This window comes from Manis javanica, chromosome 8 (assembly GCF_040802235.1).
Source record: "Manis javanica isolate MJ-LG chromosome 8, MJ_LKY, whole genome shotgun sequence".
NCBI lineage: Eukaryota > Metazoa > Chordata > Mammalia > Pholidota > Manidae > Manis > Manis javanica.
The window spans coordinates 3661892-3678070 of NC_133163.1; the positions used below are offsets into that span (position 1 = coordinate 3661892).

The 16179-nt window shown below is 45.6% G+C and overlaps 1 protein-coding gene across 10 annotated transcripts in view; it reads right to left on the minus strand.

The window, feature by feature from the left end:
* WDR20 (WD repeat domain 20) overlaps positions 1–16179 on the minus strand; it is a 56965-nt gene that overhangs the window by 15925 nt on the left and 24861 nt on the right. For 3 of the 10 annotated variants that reach the window (XM_073241838.1, XM_036991541.2, XM_036991540.2), the window contains exon 2: positions 7289–7471. The exons of 2 other annotated variants lie outside the window; for them this stretch is intronic. In XM_073241838.1, coding sequence (XP_073097939.1) covers positions 7289–7471 — 183 coding nt within the window. Of the gene's footprint in view, positions 1–4579; positions 4669–7288; positions 7472–16179 lie in introns of those variants that run through there. 5 more of the 10 variants (XM_036991538.2, XM_036991537.2, XM_073241836.1 and 2 more) reach the window with 4 other exon arrangements.

Here is a 16179-nt window from a genome sequence, read left to right on the forward strand (position 1 = left end):
AGCACCCAAGAAGGGCAAGGGAATTAGGTCTGGAAGTGTGAGCTGGCAATCAGGGCTGTAAAGGCCTGGGTTAAGGTGCTTGGCCTGTGACCTTGAAGCCCTGTGCTGCCCAAACCCACAGGCCTGAGAGCTTGAAATGTGACTGGTCTGAAGTGAGATGTGCTGTAGTGTAAAATACACAGTGGGTTCTAAAGACATGGAAGAGTATGGAGACGATCTCATTCATAATTTCTATATTGCTTGTATGTGAAATATTTCGGATATATCAGATAAAACTTAATTTCACCTTTACTTGTGTAACATGGCCCTTAGAATATTTAGAATTGCACACATGGCGCTCACTCTATTTCCCTGGCAGTGCTGCGGCAGACAGTGAGGGCACAAAGGTTTCTGAAAAGGGAAGTGAAATCTCCACAGCAGGTACAGACGGGAAGATGGCACGCCCTGGGGAGGAACCAGTCCTAAGTAACCAGAGGCTCTGACAGCTGCCCACAGACAAAAAGGTCATAAGCTGGACCTGCGGCAGCGAGGAAGGATGGGCTGCGTCACGATGGATTAGGCTGGGTGGGGAGGCAGTGTGATGAACGGGGCGTGGGGAGACTTCTGGGCTCTGGGCTACAGTGACTGGAAAGGCGGTGACAGAAAATGATGGATGGGGGAGGAATTCAAGTGTCCTCATATAGTGGGCAGCTAGTGACAAGGACCAGGGAAGACAAATCAGGTACGAACAATGAAAGCCAGATGTGTGACATCCTAAGGTATCCGAGGAAGTAGAGCGAGAGGAGGAGAGTGTGGGACTCGGGGAAATCCTACTTAGAGGGAGGATGAAAACCAGGAAAGCAGGGAAAGCAGAGAAAAAGCCCCAGGAGCCCCGTGAGGAGAGGAAGGAGCTGGTGCCCAGCGAGCGGCCCAGCGGGCCTGGAGCTCTGCCTAGCACCCCTTCTCCCTCCTCGGGGGACAGGGCCTTGGAGGTGGGCTGTTTACGGGCCAGGAGACGAGGCTTAGGGAGGGAGCGCAGGCACAGGAAGGCTTCTGTGGGAGGGTGCAGGGAGCAGGTCCGGGGCGCCAGGCAGAGGCACGGGGAGGGGTCACGGGCAAGAAAGGCCCTGTCCCCTCCCTCGCGAGTGGAGAGGAGAGCTGAGAGGAAACACTGGCGGGCAGTGGCCAGGACTCAGGTTTGAGAGTGAGTCCCATTCCCAGCAGACAGCACAGCGGGGACAAGGTGGCGGTACCGGCAGGGGTTCAGGAGCAGTCGGGTAGGCAGGGAAGAAGCAGCTCCAACAGTCTGTGAGGCTGTCTGGCACAGCCACTGGGTATTCCATGACAGAGTCCAATTCCAGAATGTTCCAAGGCCTATTTTTATAATCGTTTTCATAAAAACCAACACCAAAGTCCAGATATCAATATGCCATTTCTGTGTGCTAAGACACCTGCCTTGGGAGGCAGCTCCCACACTCAGCATCCTTGCCCAGTTCACCCTCGAAGTCCACATTCCCATTCTGAATGCCAGAAAAATGGTCTTCTTTCTGATTTTAATCCAGGGAGAGTCAAACACCAGAACTACCATCATTAATGGTACCAGCAGACAAGATTTCCTAACTATACTAAATAGTTAAAAGGAAGCAAGAACAAAAATACATCTGGTGACCACAGTACAATGGCATCGCTAGAATGAAGCTTTCTGAAGCAGTTTTTTTCTTTACTACTGTTGACATAACACGCAGGAACATTTATTTTGCATTATTTTACAATGCAGATACTAATTTATAACAAAAATACTAAAACAATTCTAAAACCACAGCAGCTGCTGGAAAGGCCATAATGTAGCCACAAGCAAAAATGGCAACTAAGGGCTTTGATAATGTCAACACATTTAAAGAGAGCTGCCTCCCTCAGGAAGTATTAGCAAAGGGTATTTCAAAGCCATGTGAAAGAGGATCAGATGTCATTTTTATCAACGTCAACTCCCAAAGGAGTAGTTCATCATGTACTCACTTCCTTCCTCTGATTAAAAAAAGCAACAAAAACAAAACCACTCTTGCTCCTGAACCAGACGGAACACGCCAAGGTGAGCCTCCCTCGGCCCGACTTGCCAGCACGGAGCCCAGGAGGCAGGGCCAGGCACACGGGCGCCCCGGTGGGGCTTGCCCTGTCCAGCGTGTGGGCCTGGGCCCTGAAGCCTGGGCGGAGCTGAAGGTCAGGCAGAGGATCTCAGTACGTGCCAGTAATAAGAGGTAACGATGACAGCTTCTTGTAGATTTTATATCTTACTCAACAATCAAAACATACTTGAAAATCCTTTGAAGTTACTATGACATGGATACAACCCTGAAATAATTAGGATTTTTACAAAGACGAACAAGGCTGAGTTCATCATCATATAGAAATTGGCCTAGTTCAGTTCCTCTTTCCCAGCACACCGTGACTACTAGGAATAAAAAGTGAGTTCCTCGCCCCTTTGGGGTACCTTCCCAGGCTGACCACTGACCGGGGGGGCCTGTCCTTTCAGGCTGCTCACATGCAGGCTCCCTGCTCTGGGGCTTATCAGATGTGCCAAAATTCTCTCAGCAGAGGCCCTTCAGACACTTTGAAGGACATAATATGTACAGAATGCTACAGAAACCTAAACTCCTCATGATTGGAGAAAGCAGAGACCGGGGATCTGAGGCCACCCCCGCCAAGGGAGACTAGAAGGGCCCAGGTACTTCCCTTCCCCCTGCACTGGAGCAGGCGCAGCGGGCAGGGGCCCAGTGGGACTGGGACACCCTGGGAAGTGAGGAGAGAAGTGCTCCCCTCTGCTAACTAACCTCATGGGATTGAGGCCTACTAGGAAGTGAACGTTGCTGGCACCTCCAGTGGAAGGTGGGAATCTAAGAGTCTCACCTCATTAAAAAAAAATTAAAATTACAAAGACAATAAAGTTGACAGTGAGCACTGGGATTTATAGGTGATGTTTTCCCATTTTTGTAATTCTCTATGTTCCAATTTTTCTATAAAGAAGCATTTAAAGTTCTTAAAATTTTTTAATTAATGGGAAAAAAAGTCACCTTCTAAGATACACTTGATTCCCAGATAGAAATTTCCATCTCTCTTTAATCTCAGGTAGATTTCTGGAACTTTTAATTCCACTCTATCCACCCACCCATACAAACATTTAATGTATTTTCGAATAGCAGGAACCTCTAGAAAGGAGGTAACGGTTAAAACAGCCAATCCAAGGTGGTGTGCACACGTGCACAGCTGGGAGAAGTGCTCTGGGGACACCGCACTGCCATGATGAGCAGTCCCCCATCCCCGGCCTCACACAGGTCCCCTCTCTGCCTAGGGTGCTCTCTTCCTACTTCTTATCCTGGAAAATACTTGTTTCTGTCTAAATACTGCTGGTACTTTTCCTCTCAAAAAGGCTTTCCTTCCAACCCCTGAAGAAAGAAGCCGGCTGGAGTTGCCCTCTCCCCAGACCGTCCTGAGCAGTAACCAGGGCTGGTCCTCGGGGCCTCTGACAAATGCCTCACCCCTACTACACCTGCCAGCGGGCACTGTTCTTACCGCTCTCCAGCTGAGGAAGGAGGGCGAAGGAAGTGACCCACACCCTGCAAGCAGGAGCGGCAGCGCCAGTATCTGAACCCCAGGCACTGGCGTCAAGGATCTGCGTTCTCACCACCTGGCCGAGTCTGTGAATTTCAGGGTAACGAGCTCACACTGCACGGGGTCCTCGGGGCACTAATTCGGACCTGGTCCTTGGCACTCTGCCTGCTCTCACTAGGTTTTCTCTACAGACCTTTCATCTAGTCTCAGGTATGAAACTGGACAGATGACTTCCAAATTTTTACCTCTACTTTTGGGCTCCAGTAGGTGCATTCAATCACCTACTGGCCTGTCGAGCTTACAGGTACAGAGTGGAGCTCTGACCCTCCCCTCGGCTCCCAGCTCTGCTCCTGCTCCGTCTCACCCAGCAGCGTAAGTGACAGCCAGAATCCAAGCTTCGTCCAGCCCTGTCTGGGTCCGTCTCCAAGCAGCAGCCGGGCTCAGGTGCAAGGACACCAGCCTGCCTGGTGCTGCTCCCTTCCACGGTGTCCCGCACCTCAGGCAAAGAAGCGAACCTGGGCCAGGCCCTCAGTGCATGGCCCGCAATGTCACACGCGCACTTCACCCTCCCTCCCCGGACACGCCGTCTCGGCCTCCTGTTCCAGGGTCTGCCCAAGGGCCTGTGCCTCCGGGTCCTTACCCAGCTGGCTCCTTCTCCTGCAAGGCTCAGCTTGAAGCACACCACTTCTCTGAGCCGTTCTCCCCTCCCCGTGAGAGCTGGCCTCCGTGTTCCTCTCAGGGCACTGCGCTCCCTCGCGCTCCCTCAGGCCTTGCTGTCTCCTCGTACATCACAAGTCACCATCTGCTGTGAGTGTGGCGGGGGTGGTGGTGGTGCTATGGCTTATGCCCCCCACCTTTCTCTCTGAGAGGGGTAACGGCAGGGCAGGTGTTACCTGCCGCTGCAGATCCAGTGCAGGGCACATGGCAGGTAGTCAAGGTCCATCGAATGAATGAAAACATGGGCACAACTCTAATTTAAGCCCTCAGCTCTCACCTGGACAGTTACTAGAGCCTCCTCACTGGTCTTGCTACCTTCATTCTCTCTTCATTCCAATCCACCTTCCACAAGGGCTGACAAGAGTTCTAAAAAAACACATTTGATCTGTCACTCCCTTGATGAAAAGCCCACACATTCCCCCACAGCCTCCAGTATCACATCCAAATTTATTAGCACGTCATGAAAGGGCTTTTATAATCTGGCTCCAATTATCTGTCCGGCTCTGACTCTTGCCACTCCAAGGCCCACATGCAGTGATTTGACCACCATTGGTTCCTCCACATGCCATGTTGTTTTTCTCCATCTCTGAAGACTTTTCTTACCCTCCTCCGACTCCTATGCATCTTTCAAGGCCCAGATCAAATGCCGCCTTCTGGAAACCTTCGAAACCTTCTCAAACGTCCTTCACTGAACTTTTGTTGTTACTTTAAGATACTTCACACAAACTAAAGAATGAGGTTAACAGGTATCCCCTAGTATTCTGTCCATAACACTGTGCTAAGACACACACCAGTGGCCTGTGTACCCATCCTACTAAACGTGAGCTCCTGGGAAGACAAAGGCCGCCCATATGGCAACCATACATATGGAGCTTACAGTCTATGATCAGTAGGGCTTGTGGAATTCATTTCTAGTTCCAATTCAATCATCAACTTGCTAACTGACTGGACAATTCACTTACCTTCTCTTTTACTATTTCCTCATCTGTAAAATGGGAACAGTTGCCTCCCTTCCCATGCAGAAGATACACAAAAAAACACCCAGAAACCTCTAAAACTCCTACCAATGCAAAGCATGGCGAGACAACTGCTTCAACGACCATCCTGGCACTGAGAGGCAAACCTCTGGGGACCCTTGCTCTGAAAGGTCCCGACTGATCTGATGAAAATGGTACCTACACAGCCGAAGAATCCTCACTGGGAAGAGCGATCAATTTCAGCCTCAAGCTGGTAAATGCCAATTGGTATAAAGCATACACAGTCATAGCCTTTTCAAAAGCCATTTTTCAAATAAAATGTAAAAAGAGTGAGATAACTCATGCTCAAATCATTAAGAGTAAGGAGTTGTTTTCTCGCCTCCAGCTCTCAGCTGCCCAGAGTGAGGGATGCATCCCAGGGCTCTTGGGGCCGAGACCCCAGGGACCTGTGGTCTCAGACTCCTGCCCTCCCCCAGGGACGACACACAAACCCTTCTTGTTCTCTAAGAGGCATTCTGTGCCATCCTCAGCCACAGCGGCCTCCCGATCTTGTTTACCAACAGCCCTTTGCATGGTTCCAATCCCTTCCCCCTCAGTAACACACCCAGCCTCACCTAAACACAAACAAAACTACACAGTGACTCCAAATTCACAATTTCTATTAACAGTGCAGAGAAGGCTATTTTTTTGCCCCACCCCACCAAATCATCCAGCTACTTAGAAATTACTTTCTCAACGTGATATTAATAAATATTAATAAAACATCCAGGTAAACAGAATACTTTTCTGCTTTAAGATTTTTTTTTAACGGAAAATGGGATTAAATACTTCTTCTCCATAGTTTGTCAATCCGGGTGGCAAGTTTTGTTTCCAGTCCACCCAGGTGAAACTAGAAGAGAAGGCGGGGTTCCAAAGACTTGCCCAAGCCCACTGGCAGTGTCAGACAGGCGCACCTTGGATGGCCACTGGACATGAATGGAGCGCATATACTGCAATGAATGCAAAAGGATCAGAACTTTAACAATGATCTGTCAAGTTGAATATACTTGCCCAAACAAAACTATTTCTTAAAAACCAGAATATAAAATGCCCTCTGTTCCAAATTAATGACATGAAAACCATGCAACAATGCAAAACCACTTGTCCTTCCTGAGAGGAGTCCATGTAACCTGACTCTTGTCACAACAGGGTTGAGTTCACAAGCAGAGACTGGAACCCAGGGCTTCTAAGTGAGCCAGCCTATCAAATCTTTCCCACTTGCTAGGAAAGTCATGCTGAAACAAAGAACATTTAATATGAAATGGTATATTTGGGGCTGAAAGCTATTCCAATAGCTTTAATAAATACAGGCTATTTGGCAACTTCTCTCTGCCACGTCTAGCACCTCTGACAAGTTCCTGAGCAGCTATCTCAAGCGCCTTCCAGAATGAAACTGAAGATTCTAGAGACCCCAGTACATACAAACTGGTAAAAGCTGTGTCATGTGACCCAATTTTAAGTGCCAGGATTTCAAACTATGTCAAAGGTTATTCTACAACAAATATTTTCAAGAGAAAGAGAACTAACTACTCCTTATCCAAATGTCTGTCAAACATACACACAAAACTTTAGCTGCAATTTAAGCAGCCTAAGGGACACACCAAGTTCTTTGATCTGCATGAAATATTCTGGTGATGTGAACAAAGTCGGGAATTCTATATTTTCTTATTTAAGCTACAAATATCAAGCTATAATCTTGTCCCAATCTCCACTATAAAAGAGTTTTTAAGCACCACCTAGAGACACCTGAGCAAGCTCCATAAGAAATGCAAAAAACAATTACCCCAAGAAAGAACAGGTAAAAGTCAGTAAGTTAACTCAGCACATTAAACTTGGGTACTACTAGGCAGGACAGCTGAGAGAATGAAAAATGGGCTTAGCTCGAAGTATAAAATAAGGCCCACTACCCTTGGTAAGAAAGGAGAAACTCTTAAAGGGATTCTTAACAGCTAAGACAGGATGCTACTTACTTCCTCATTAAATAGTTTGCTAGTTTCTTTTTTGATTGGGTCTATTAGCTGGACTTGGCCTGCGGAAAAGCCCACTAGGAGAGAGACACTTTCTGCTGTGGCTGTTAGGTGGTTGAAGTCATGACAAGTAGGCTGTGTTCCTTTGTATATCCTTTTATCTATTGGTTTACTCAAGTCAGCAGCCTGGAGGAGAAAGAGAAAAATACACACGGTAAACAGCACATTGAGATGAGAAATCTAAGTCATACTATTTTATACTCCATTATGATGTTCAATCTTAAAAACAAAAGTATTTAAAGTATTCTTTTCAGTTTTTAGCATTTTATAAAAGCACTTTCACATACCTTAGCCAATCTGGTAATATCAGACTACCCATATTAAGTTATTACTGTTACTTTTGCAACATATTCTTCTTCAAATATATGTAAAAAAGATTCCCGGACTTCAGGAAGGAAAAAATCCTCAAGCTACTAAATTCAGTATTTGCAAAATGTATTCCAAGCATTTTCTAACAGAGTAACTCTAACCACATAAAAGCTCAGCTTCCAAATATATCTACAGCCCCTAAAGTTACCTGTAGGGCAGTGACTCTAAAAATGGGGTCCCCAGACCAGTGGTGGCAGAAGCAGCCCCTGGAAACTCGGGTGTAGAAGTCCTCAAGCCCCTCCCCACTGCAGGTGACTCTGATGCCCAGTGAGGTTTGGGAGCCACAGCCCACCGTCAGCAGGCGCTCCCTCACCAGCCACAGTCCCTCTGCTGCATAAACTTTCAGGTAATTTGCACTTACAGTACATGCATTAGCTTAATCCTTACAATGATCCTTCAAAGGAGATGATAATTCCTCCATTTTGTGGATGAGAATACAAGTTTACAGAAGTTAAATAACTCAGCCAAGATCAACATACCTACTTAGTGAGTGGCAGGACTGGATGTGGAACTCAGGTCTGTTTGACCATAAGGGGGACAGGGAGGACATACACCACACACCCCAGTGTCAAAAGCAAATGACTTCTGACTTGGGCTAAAAGGTATTTTTCAATGAATGTGCCTCTCCCTTTTAAAACAGGATTCTTTTCTTCATGAGAAATGTTCTGGGCAATCCCTCCCACTGTTGTGTTAAAATCACAGGGACAGACAACTCTCGGTGCAGAGGATGTCCTTTAAAACAACTGCTGCAGCCCTGTGCACCGATCCGGGGCTCACAGCTGCAGTCCTCTACTGCCATCCCCTGCAGTAGGTCCTGCTTTCCAGAGGACTGTGGAGCTGCACTGAGTACTCCAATGTTTCATCTTTCAAGTAACAAATACAAATACTGATCAGAAAAGAGGGCTTCAAAATTACAAGCATCTTCGAGCACACTGAGCACCTGAGCATTTGGAAGTCTGCACCTGGTGTAGGGAAGCCCCAGGGCAAACGAAGGAAGATACTCGCAGTAGGGACTCTCCCAGCCTCACCTCCACTAAGATTGAAATGCGAATCTGTTCTATCAACCTCAGGGGACTGTCTGTGGGATGAAATAAGAGAGTATATACATGAAAGAGCCATGAAAAGTGTAATATGAAGTCCACAATACAAAACAAAAGGAAGTTCTCACTTGGAGCAAGCAGGAAAGGGGTCAGTGGAGAGGGAATTACGTGCTGCACAAGGGGGGGCTGTTCAGCGGAGGCCTAAGAGCTAGCAGCTCCGTCTGCAACAAGTCCCCAGCAAGCCGCAGGAGGGAAGCAGCTGCTGGGCTGGGCCCTAAAGGCAGGGAAGGAGAAGTCCAGGCTAAGGGACCACAGCAAATTGTATCAGGACAAAGGAAGATATCAACAAAAGAAGACATATCTCAAAATATAAAATAAAATACACTAGCAGCTAGAGACAAAAATAAAATACGAAATATGAACTACTGAATTATAACATGATCTCTTTATCAGCATACATTAACTCCAGAGACTTTGTTCTTAAGTTTGCTTAGGGAACTTCCTCTTAAAAGGATATACCTAAAAATATGCACCAAAATATAAAAAGCAATCCAAAGGCAAGCCAAAAACCAGCAGAAAAAAAACATAATAATATCAATTAAAAGCGCAAAAAAACACAATGGTTCTATAAACAACAGAAAAGTAAAAGGGCCTATTTTTCCAAGTATTGCTGATAGCTGAGAGTCAAACTTATGGATGGATACCTTACATAATAACTACACTAGCTGCAGTTCTGGGTATACTTATTGTACATCTTTGCCCACTAACATGGAACTTGACCGATAAATTGTCATCTGTAATTAGACCATACATAAACACACATCTGAAGTATTTTAAATGCCAACTGAAAGACTATTTTCACTCTTAAAGCATATAAATATTTCAAAAACATCTCGTTTACTAATTTAACAAACTTTCTTCCTAGATCGCTGTCAAAGTGTACCAGTCCATGAATAGCTTACTAGTCTGCAGTCAAAATTAAATAGAGATTGGAAATAAGCATTTATAAACTTTTATGGCAATATGACAGAGTAATTTTATATCTTTGAATCTAAAAATAAAAAATTCCGCATGTCATTTTCAGTTTCTTTCTCTAGTAATTTTTTTTTTTAATCTTACAAAAGTATCAGTCCACACAGACTGGGCATTTTAAAAACAGGTCCTTCCACACTGGTGGGAAAAGCACTGGCCTAAAAGGCACAAAGCAGACCTTGGTCCAAGGAACACTGAGAATAGCTCTTACGTAGGGTCATTCCCCTCGGCAACCCCCAGTGGCTGATGGCATTAGAACATCCGAAGGCTGACCAGGCAACATTCACCTACACCAAGCAGGAATCCCTGTGAAACCTGAAGTGACCATTCGGGTGTGTACCCACAAGAATTTATACTTCTGTGAAACTGTGGACTGCACCAGAGGTGCCTGAGCTTTCTGGGGCCCAAGCCCATCCTGAGGAAAGTCAGGACTGCTGATGTCAGCCTTCATTTCAAACAGCATGATCTCCAACTCATCCTGTCCTCTGCTCCACATCCAATTACCAAGTTCTGTCTCTCTTTCTCCTGTGTGTTGCTGTCCTATTTCCTCTCCTTCCTCATTTTGTTTTGGGTGGGGGGTACTAACCTGTACTCTTTGAGTTCACACACCTTTTTAGTAGCAGTAGTAAAACTACCTAAGTCAGCCCCTCTTCCTCCCATGGGGTTATCAGCACCTGCTGGGCGGGCCAGGTAAAGGCAGTCTGGTAGAAGAGCCCAGACCCTGGCACCGGGCAGGCCTAAGTTCAGACCTTGCCTTGTTTCTTGGTAGCTTGCTGGCCTTGGGCAAAGGTGCTTGTTTCCTCTCCCAGAGCCTCAAAGAACAGACACCCCTAGCTCGCCTGAAGGGAGTGGTGAGGCTGGCAGATATGGACATATAGCCTAGAGCACAAAGAGGCCTTCAAATAGTAGCTGCCCATTAATGATTTGTCCCTGTCACATCCCACCTCTGGTCAAATCCACCCCAACCGCGTGTCACACTGCACCCGGCAGTCGTGCCCTCCTGATCTGCCCTCTCCCTCCTCCCCACCAGCAGCGCCAGCTTCTGCCTACTGAACATTTCCTACGCACCAGGACCTTCATGCTCATTTCACTCAATCTCACAGCCACTCCTCAAAACCAGCACTTACATTATCTACATTTTGCAGCTGAGGAACCTGAGAAGGCACTAAAGGGTCAAGGGCCTGTGCTCGCCGCACCGCAGTGCCTTGCCACTCCATTTGCTTGCACTCCACAGTGCACATCTTGTGTGTGGTGCAGGCAACAAAGCCTTTCCTTCCTGGCTTTATTAGGCCACCCTGTCAGTTGGGATGGTCTCCTCTGCCCACCTCCCAGGAATCTCAGCCATGAGTGTTAAGTCCTGCCACACTCTGGGCTGGCTCCTTTTTCTCCATTTTCAAGTACTTAACTTGCTCCACAAAATTTGGTATTTAATCATTTATACAATTACTGTATTTTGTCACCATCAATACAAAATTACCCAAAAAAACTTTAGAAGAACTTCTTTACTAAACAGTCATCATCCCATAGTTTCAAAAAATTAGATTTTTGTTTTCCAGCTTTCTGATGGATTCTGCATAGATGGGGTTACTGACACTTTGGGAATTTTTCAATGCTCCTGAATCCTAATTATTGCCAATTATCTGAATTCTTAAACATGAATTTATAGCAGAACCAATTTATTAAAAACCCTTTCCTATTTTAAGAATTAGATCATATTTGGTTATTCAGCCACTATAGAGACTGGTATGTCACAGATACGCAGTATCTGTTGAATGAATGAAACTGCAATTGTTCCAAAGTGTTTCAGTTGTAAGATTACATTTTATCATTGTGTTCATTAGTTTCTGTATAAGGAGTTGATTACAAATAATTTGTCAGTGTTTCACTCTCAACAGGAAAATTTTAAATGATGATCTAAAAAGTCCTACTATTCCTAAACAGCACTGGTTAGTTACCAAAACCCTTGACCAGTCAGTACAGTCCTTGACCAAACTAAAATGTCATGTTTCTCTTTCCAGCATTAAAGGTGTGCAAAAGAAACCCTTTGGTTCCAGCTCACACCTTCACCCCAGGTCACCACCTGGCCTGCCGGGGAATGCTGCTAAGCCAATGGGAATGCAGAGGAGGGACTTGAACCTGTGAGGGTCTAGCCCACCAAAGGAAAGGGGCCCCCACAGGCTCAGTGGGCCTACTCCACAGGCCAGGGCTTTGGTGCTCTGTCAGTCAGCAGAAGAACTCAAAAAAGGACACCAGTTTGTGCCAAGCCATGATCGTGGGAACCTGTGACTGGATACTCCTGAGTGCCTGGGCACATTTGATGTGGTACGGAAAATAACTCAGAAGGGTCTCCTCTGAAAAATGTACATCAGATTATGATATGTCAGGTTATCATATGATATGGGGGAGCAATGTAGGTAATAAAGGTGGGCTTTATTTTCCCTGACTTTCACATTCTCCCCCCCCTCACCATCTGAGAATCACCTCAGAGAGAACCATTCCCCAAGGTCTTTTTCCTGGCATACTAACAGCTGCCAAATACCCAAGACCAGATGCTTACCACGGCTAAAGCAAAGATTGCTCTCTTCTTCTCAAAGCCTGCTGCTCTCACACTTTCCTAAGTCACTCCCAGCCTGAATGGGTTAATCCAGAAGCACCAGAGCAGCCCCAGTGGCACAGAGGGTCTCCATCGTGGCACTGGGGAGTCAGAAGAGAGCTCATGCAGTGCTGCCCCTTAGCATCCTCGTTACTGCATCATGGATGACCCAATGAAGGGCCAAGAGTGAACACAGACTTACTTCCCAGGACCACAAAGGTCACCTATCTGGAAAGAAGAGGAACAACTGGAATCTTAACTGAAGGCTTGGGATCCAAAATAAGCCACATTACAAAGACTGTTTCACAGTTTTTCTTGGGGGAGCCTTTTGCCCACAGACAGGGGCTGGTCCAAACCTAACAGCTCATCTTGGCTGAAACCTGGGGAAACACCCAACCTTCCAAATCACAAGAATGAATGAAGTGAGACTCTGACCACTCAGAGCTCAGATATGTTCACTTTATGAACAAAAGTTAAATGTACTATTTTACCAAAATTTTCCTCAACACAGTGGAGAATAACCTAGCTCTAATGACAAAAATACCAAACAACGATTTTCAAACACCTCCAGTGAGCATACTTCACACGCAGGTAAACGGTTTAGCGCCGACGATCAGCTGTACAGCACTGCACAGATGCCAACTCCACAGTCCGACCCACCTGCCCTTCAAGTAGAAACAAAACCAGGCTCATCTTGTGAGACACCCACACAATCCATATTTCTGTTTCTTCAGTTCAATAGTTACATGCGAAATATCTACATAATTGGCATTAATGGTATTTAAAGAGTGTAACACTTATTTTTTAAAAAGTACTAGTAACCATAATGTTGCTCATGTAATTGTACATTAATGATACCAAAATAAAAAAATAAAAATAAAAAATTTTAAAAAGCAGAGGTGTTAAGTCAGGTTTGGGATCTCTTACCACAGGAGGGAAAAAAATGTCAGTCAATTGTATAGTTTCAGTGTCTCAAACAGAACAGAAACTTATTTGTCTTATTCACTGCTCTATCTCCAACACCCTGCAGACAGTCTGGCACATAGAAGGGATCATTAAAAATGTACTGCAGAAAATAAACAGTTCTGAAAATGGAGGGAAAGAAAAGTGAAGTGATAGGAACTAGGAAAGACTCACAGTTAGACATATATAGAAGCAAATATACAATCCTTTTGCTGACCAAAATCCTAACAACTAACATCTTCTCGGGTATCCCTCTGTGAAAGAAAACCACTGCTGGCAGCAAATACCAGTCAGTCACTTTATGGTTTACAAAGCTCCTTCGTGCATCAATTCTTCTGACCCCTGTGACAAACTTGTGCCCTATGTACTACTGCCCATCCCATTTTATAAACATGGAAAGAGAGTGAGTGTCAAGAGGAAGCAAATGATGGAATCCAGGCTGCCTGAATTCGAGCCCTGTGCTGCTCCTCCTATGCCACGCTGCTGCGCTGGGAAGCTGGCAAGACAGCATCTGAGGCAGCACCTCATTCTAAAATTCTATCACTGTGTGACTGCACGCTCCTATGCTTGCTGCAGTGGGAATCAAATATTCCAGCCTTGCTCAGTTTGGCCCGGATTCCAGAACTGACTCCTCAATGCTTTACATTGCAGGGCTGTTTTATTAAAATGGAGTGATAAACCAAAGTCCCAAGCGCTGCCTGACACTTAAGAGGTACCTGGGAAGTTAGTTCCCCTTGTTTAAACTAGAATTATTCCTTCTGCATACATGAAGACTTGCTGCTTATCAAAGGGGCTTTGAAAATTCCCACCATTCTTAATATGGTCAAAGAAATATAAATAAGGAAGAATGGTGGCGTTTCTTTCTGCCCTAAGTTTCCTAGAGAAAGACAACAGCAGAAACCAAGTTTAGAGCATGTTTGATTTCCCAAAACAAGATGGCACCTTCCCTCTCGTAGCTTCCATGCCTCCTTCATTCTCAGACACACTGGCCAACGCCCACACTGGCACCGGCACTCCAGACCTACTCCCGTCACTGACACAAATCGTCGGTGTGCCACCTGGTAGTGTGCTTCTGCTGAGCTCAGACCCTGGAATGAGCATCCGCCACTCACATTCCAAAGCCCCACCCACACGCATGGCAGCAGCAAGGCCATGAGAAGTGGGTCAGGGGACTCCAAGGAGGGAGAAAGAAGGCAAGGACAGAGAGCCAGACACCACCAGCATACAGGCAAGTGAGATACAAAACATGAGGGGTATCCCCACTATGCACTCCCAAGACAGGAAGAGATGCAGTCACAAAATGCATAGAATGTGTTCAGTGGAGTTTTCACAGCAATGGTCTGTGGAACTGCTTGCTGTTCCCTGAAGAAAGACTTCTCACAGGAGCCGATGAGGCTCCTCCCATGGAGATCTGCCTTGGGGGTGGGGGTGGCTGCCTGGAAGATGCAGGGCGGAGAGGACATCAAACATCTTCTCCCTGTCCCAGTCAAATATCTGCTGAAATAACAAGGTTCTGTTGTTATCATGTGTCATTTTTCCCAAGGCAGCCTGGCACTGTTAGCTATGTAAAGTCTTTTCTTTTTCCCTCCAAGTAGTTTTTAAGAATGAGAATGAGCAAGTGGCTAAACTACAACATCTCTGCCATCTCTCATTGTCTTATGTTGCACTCCACGTTCAGGTCAAGTCTCAGCACAATGCGGAACACTACAAATGGCTGTTGTGGCGCATCCTACAGGCTAATGAAATACTGATTTCTTCATTACAGAAAAACTATGAATAAACATTACAAAAATTCAATTTGCACACAAACACCAGGTCTCATCACATCAAAATGCTGACATATTCAAATGACCTATTTTTATTAAATTTTCTGTTTAATATGCATAAAAATATGCATTCCTATTCCTAAGAGAATACCAACATGTCAAAGGGAAAAAAGGACAAGATGTTTTCATTTCTGCCAAAAATACTCATTTCAAATTCTTAGAATATAATTTTTTAAAGTTCCCTCTGGAAGGGGTCTTTGGGGAGAATTCTATGACCTTGTGAAAGTGTTGTGACAACACTGGTAAACTAAGGATCATGCCAAGGCAGTGAGCGCGCTGTATGTGGCCTACGACGCTACCGCTCTCCTGACACTGAGATAATCCATGAGCTTATGTCTGACACAGCACATAGATGATTTTTAAGTTTTCCAATTCAAGTTGCTGAGTAACACAAGCAACCATCTGCAGAGGAGCTCCCTTTCTAAGCAAAAAAGCCCCAAATCCTCAATTGTGTAGAGGCCCTGAAATTTTCCAGCCCTCATTTCCTCCTCCTACACAGAAACTAAGGCCCAGGGGGGGTAGTGACATGCCCAAGGTTTCAGAGCTTAGAACTGTGTTTTTGACCACATGAAGCTACCCTTTCAATCACTCCGCTTCAACTGAAGCAGTGAATGAACTTAATCTATAACACATGAAAGTTTTTAGAATGACACTGAAATATACCAATAATTTTACATAAAATGACAGCATTTTGGAGCCAGTACACAGCTGTTTTTGAAGCAAGGGAGCTAGAGAGAATGAAAGAACACTCATCTTACAAAATGAAGGGAGATCAACCAATTTGGTAGCCAAAATACTTGATTTGGCCTCTGTAATTCAAACAGCCTCTGATCCAGCCAGGTCTCAGCTGAAGAAAGCAGCCTCAGATCAGTGAACGTGACAGAGAGCTGACTATTCTAAACACAGTTAACTGTGAGTGCTCCTTCACTGGAAGTTTACAGCGTCACTGGAACTGCTCTGCTTGGCACTCGTGTAAGTCATTTCTCATGTGTACCTTATCTCCCAGCTAAT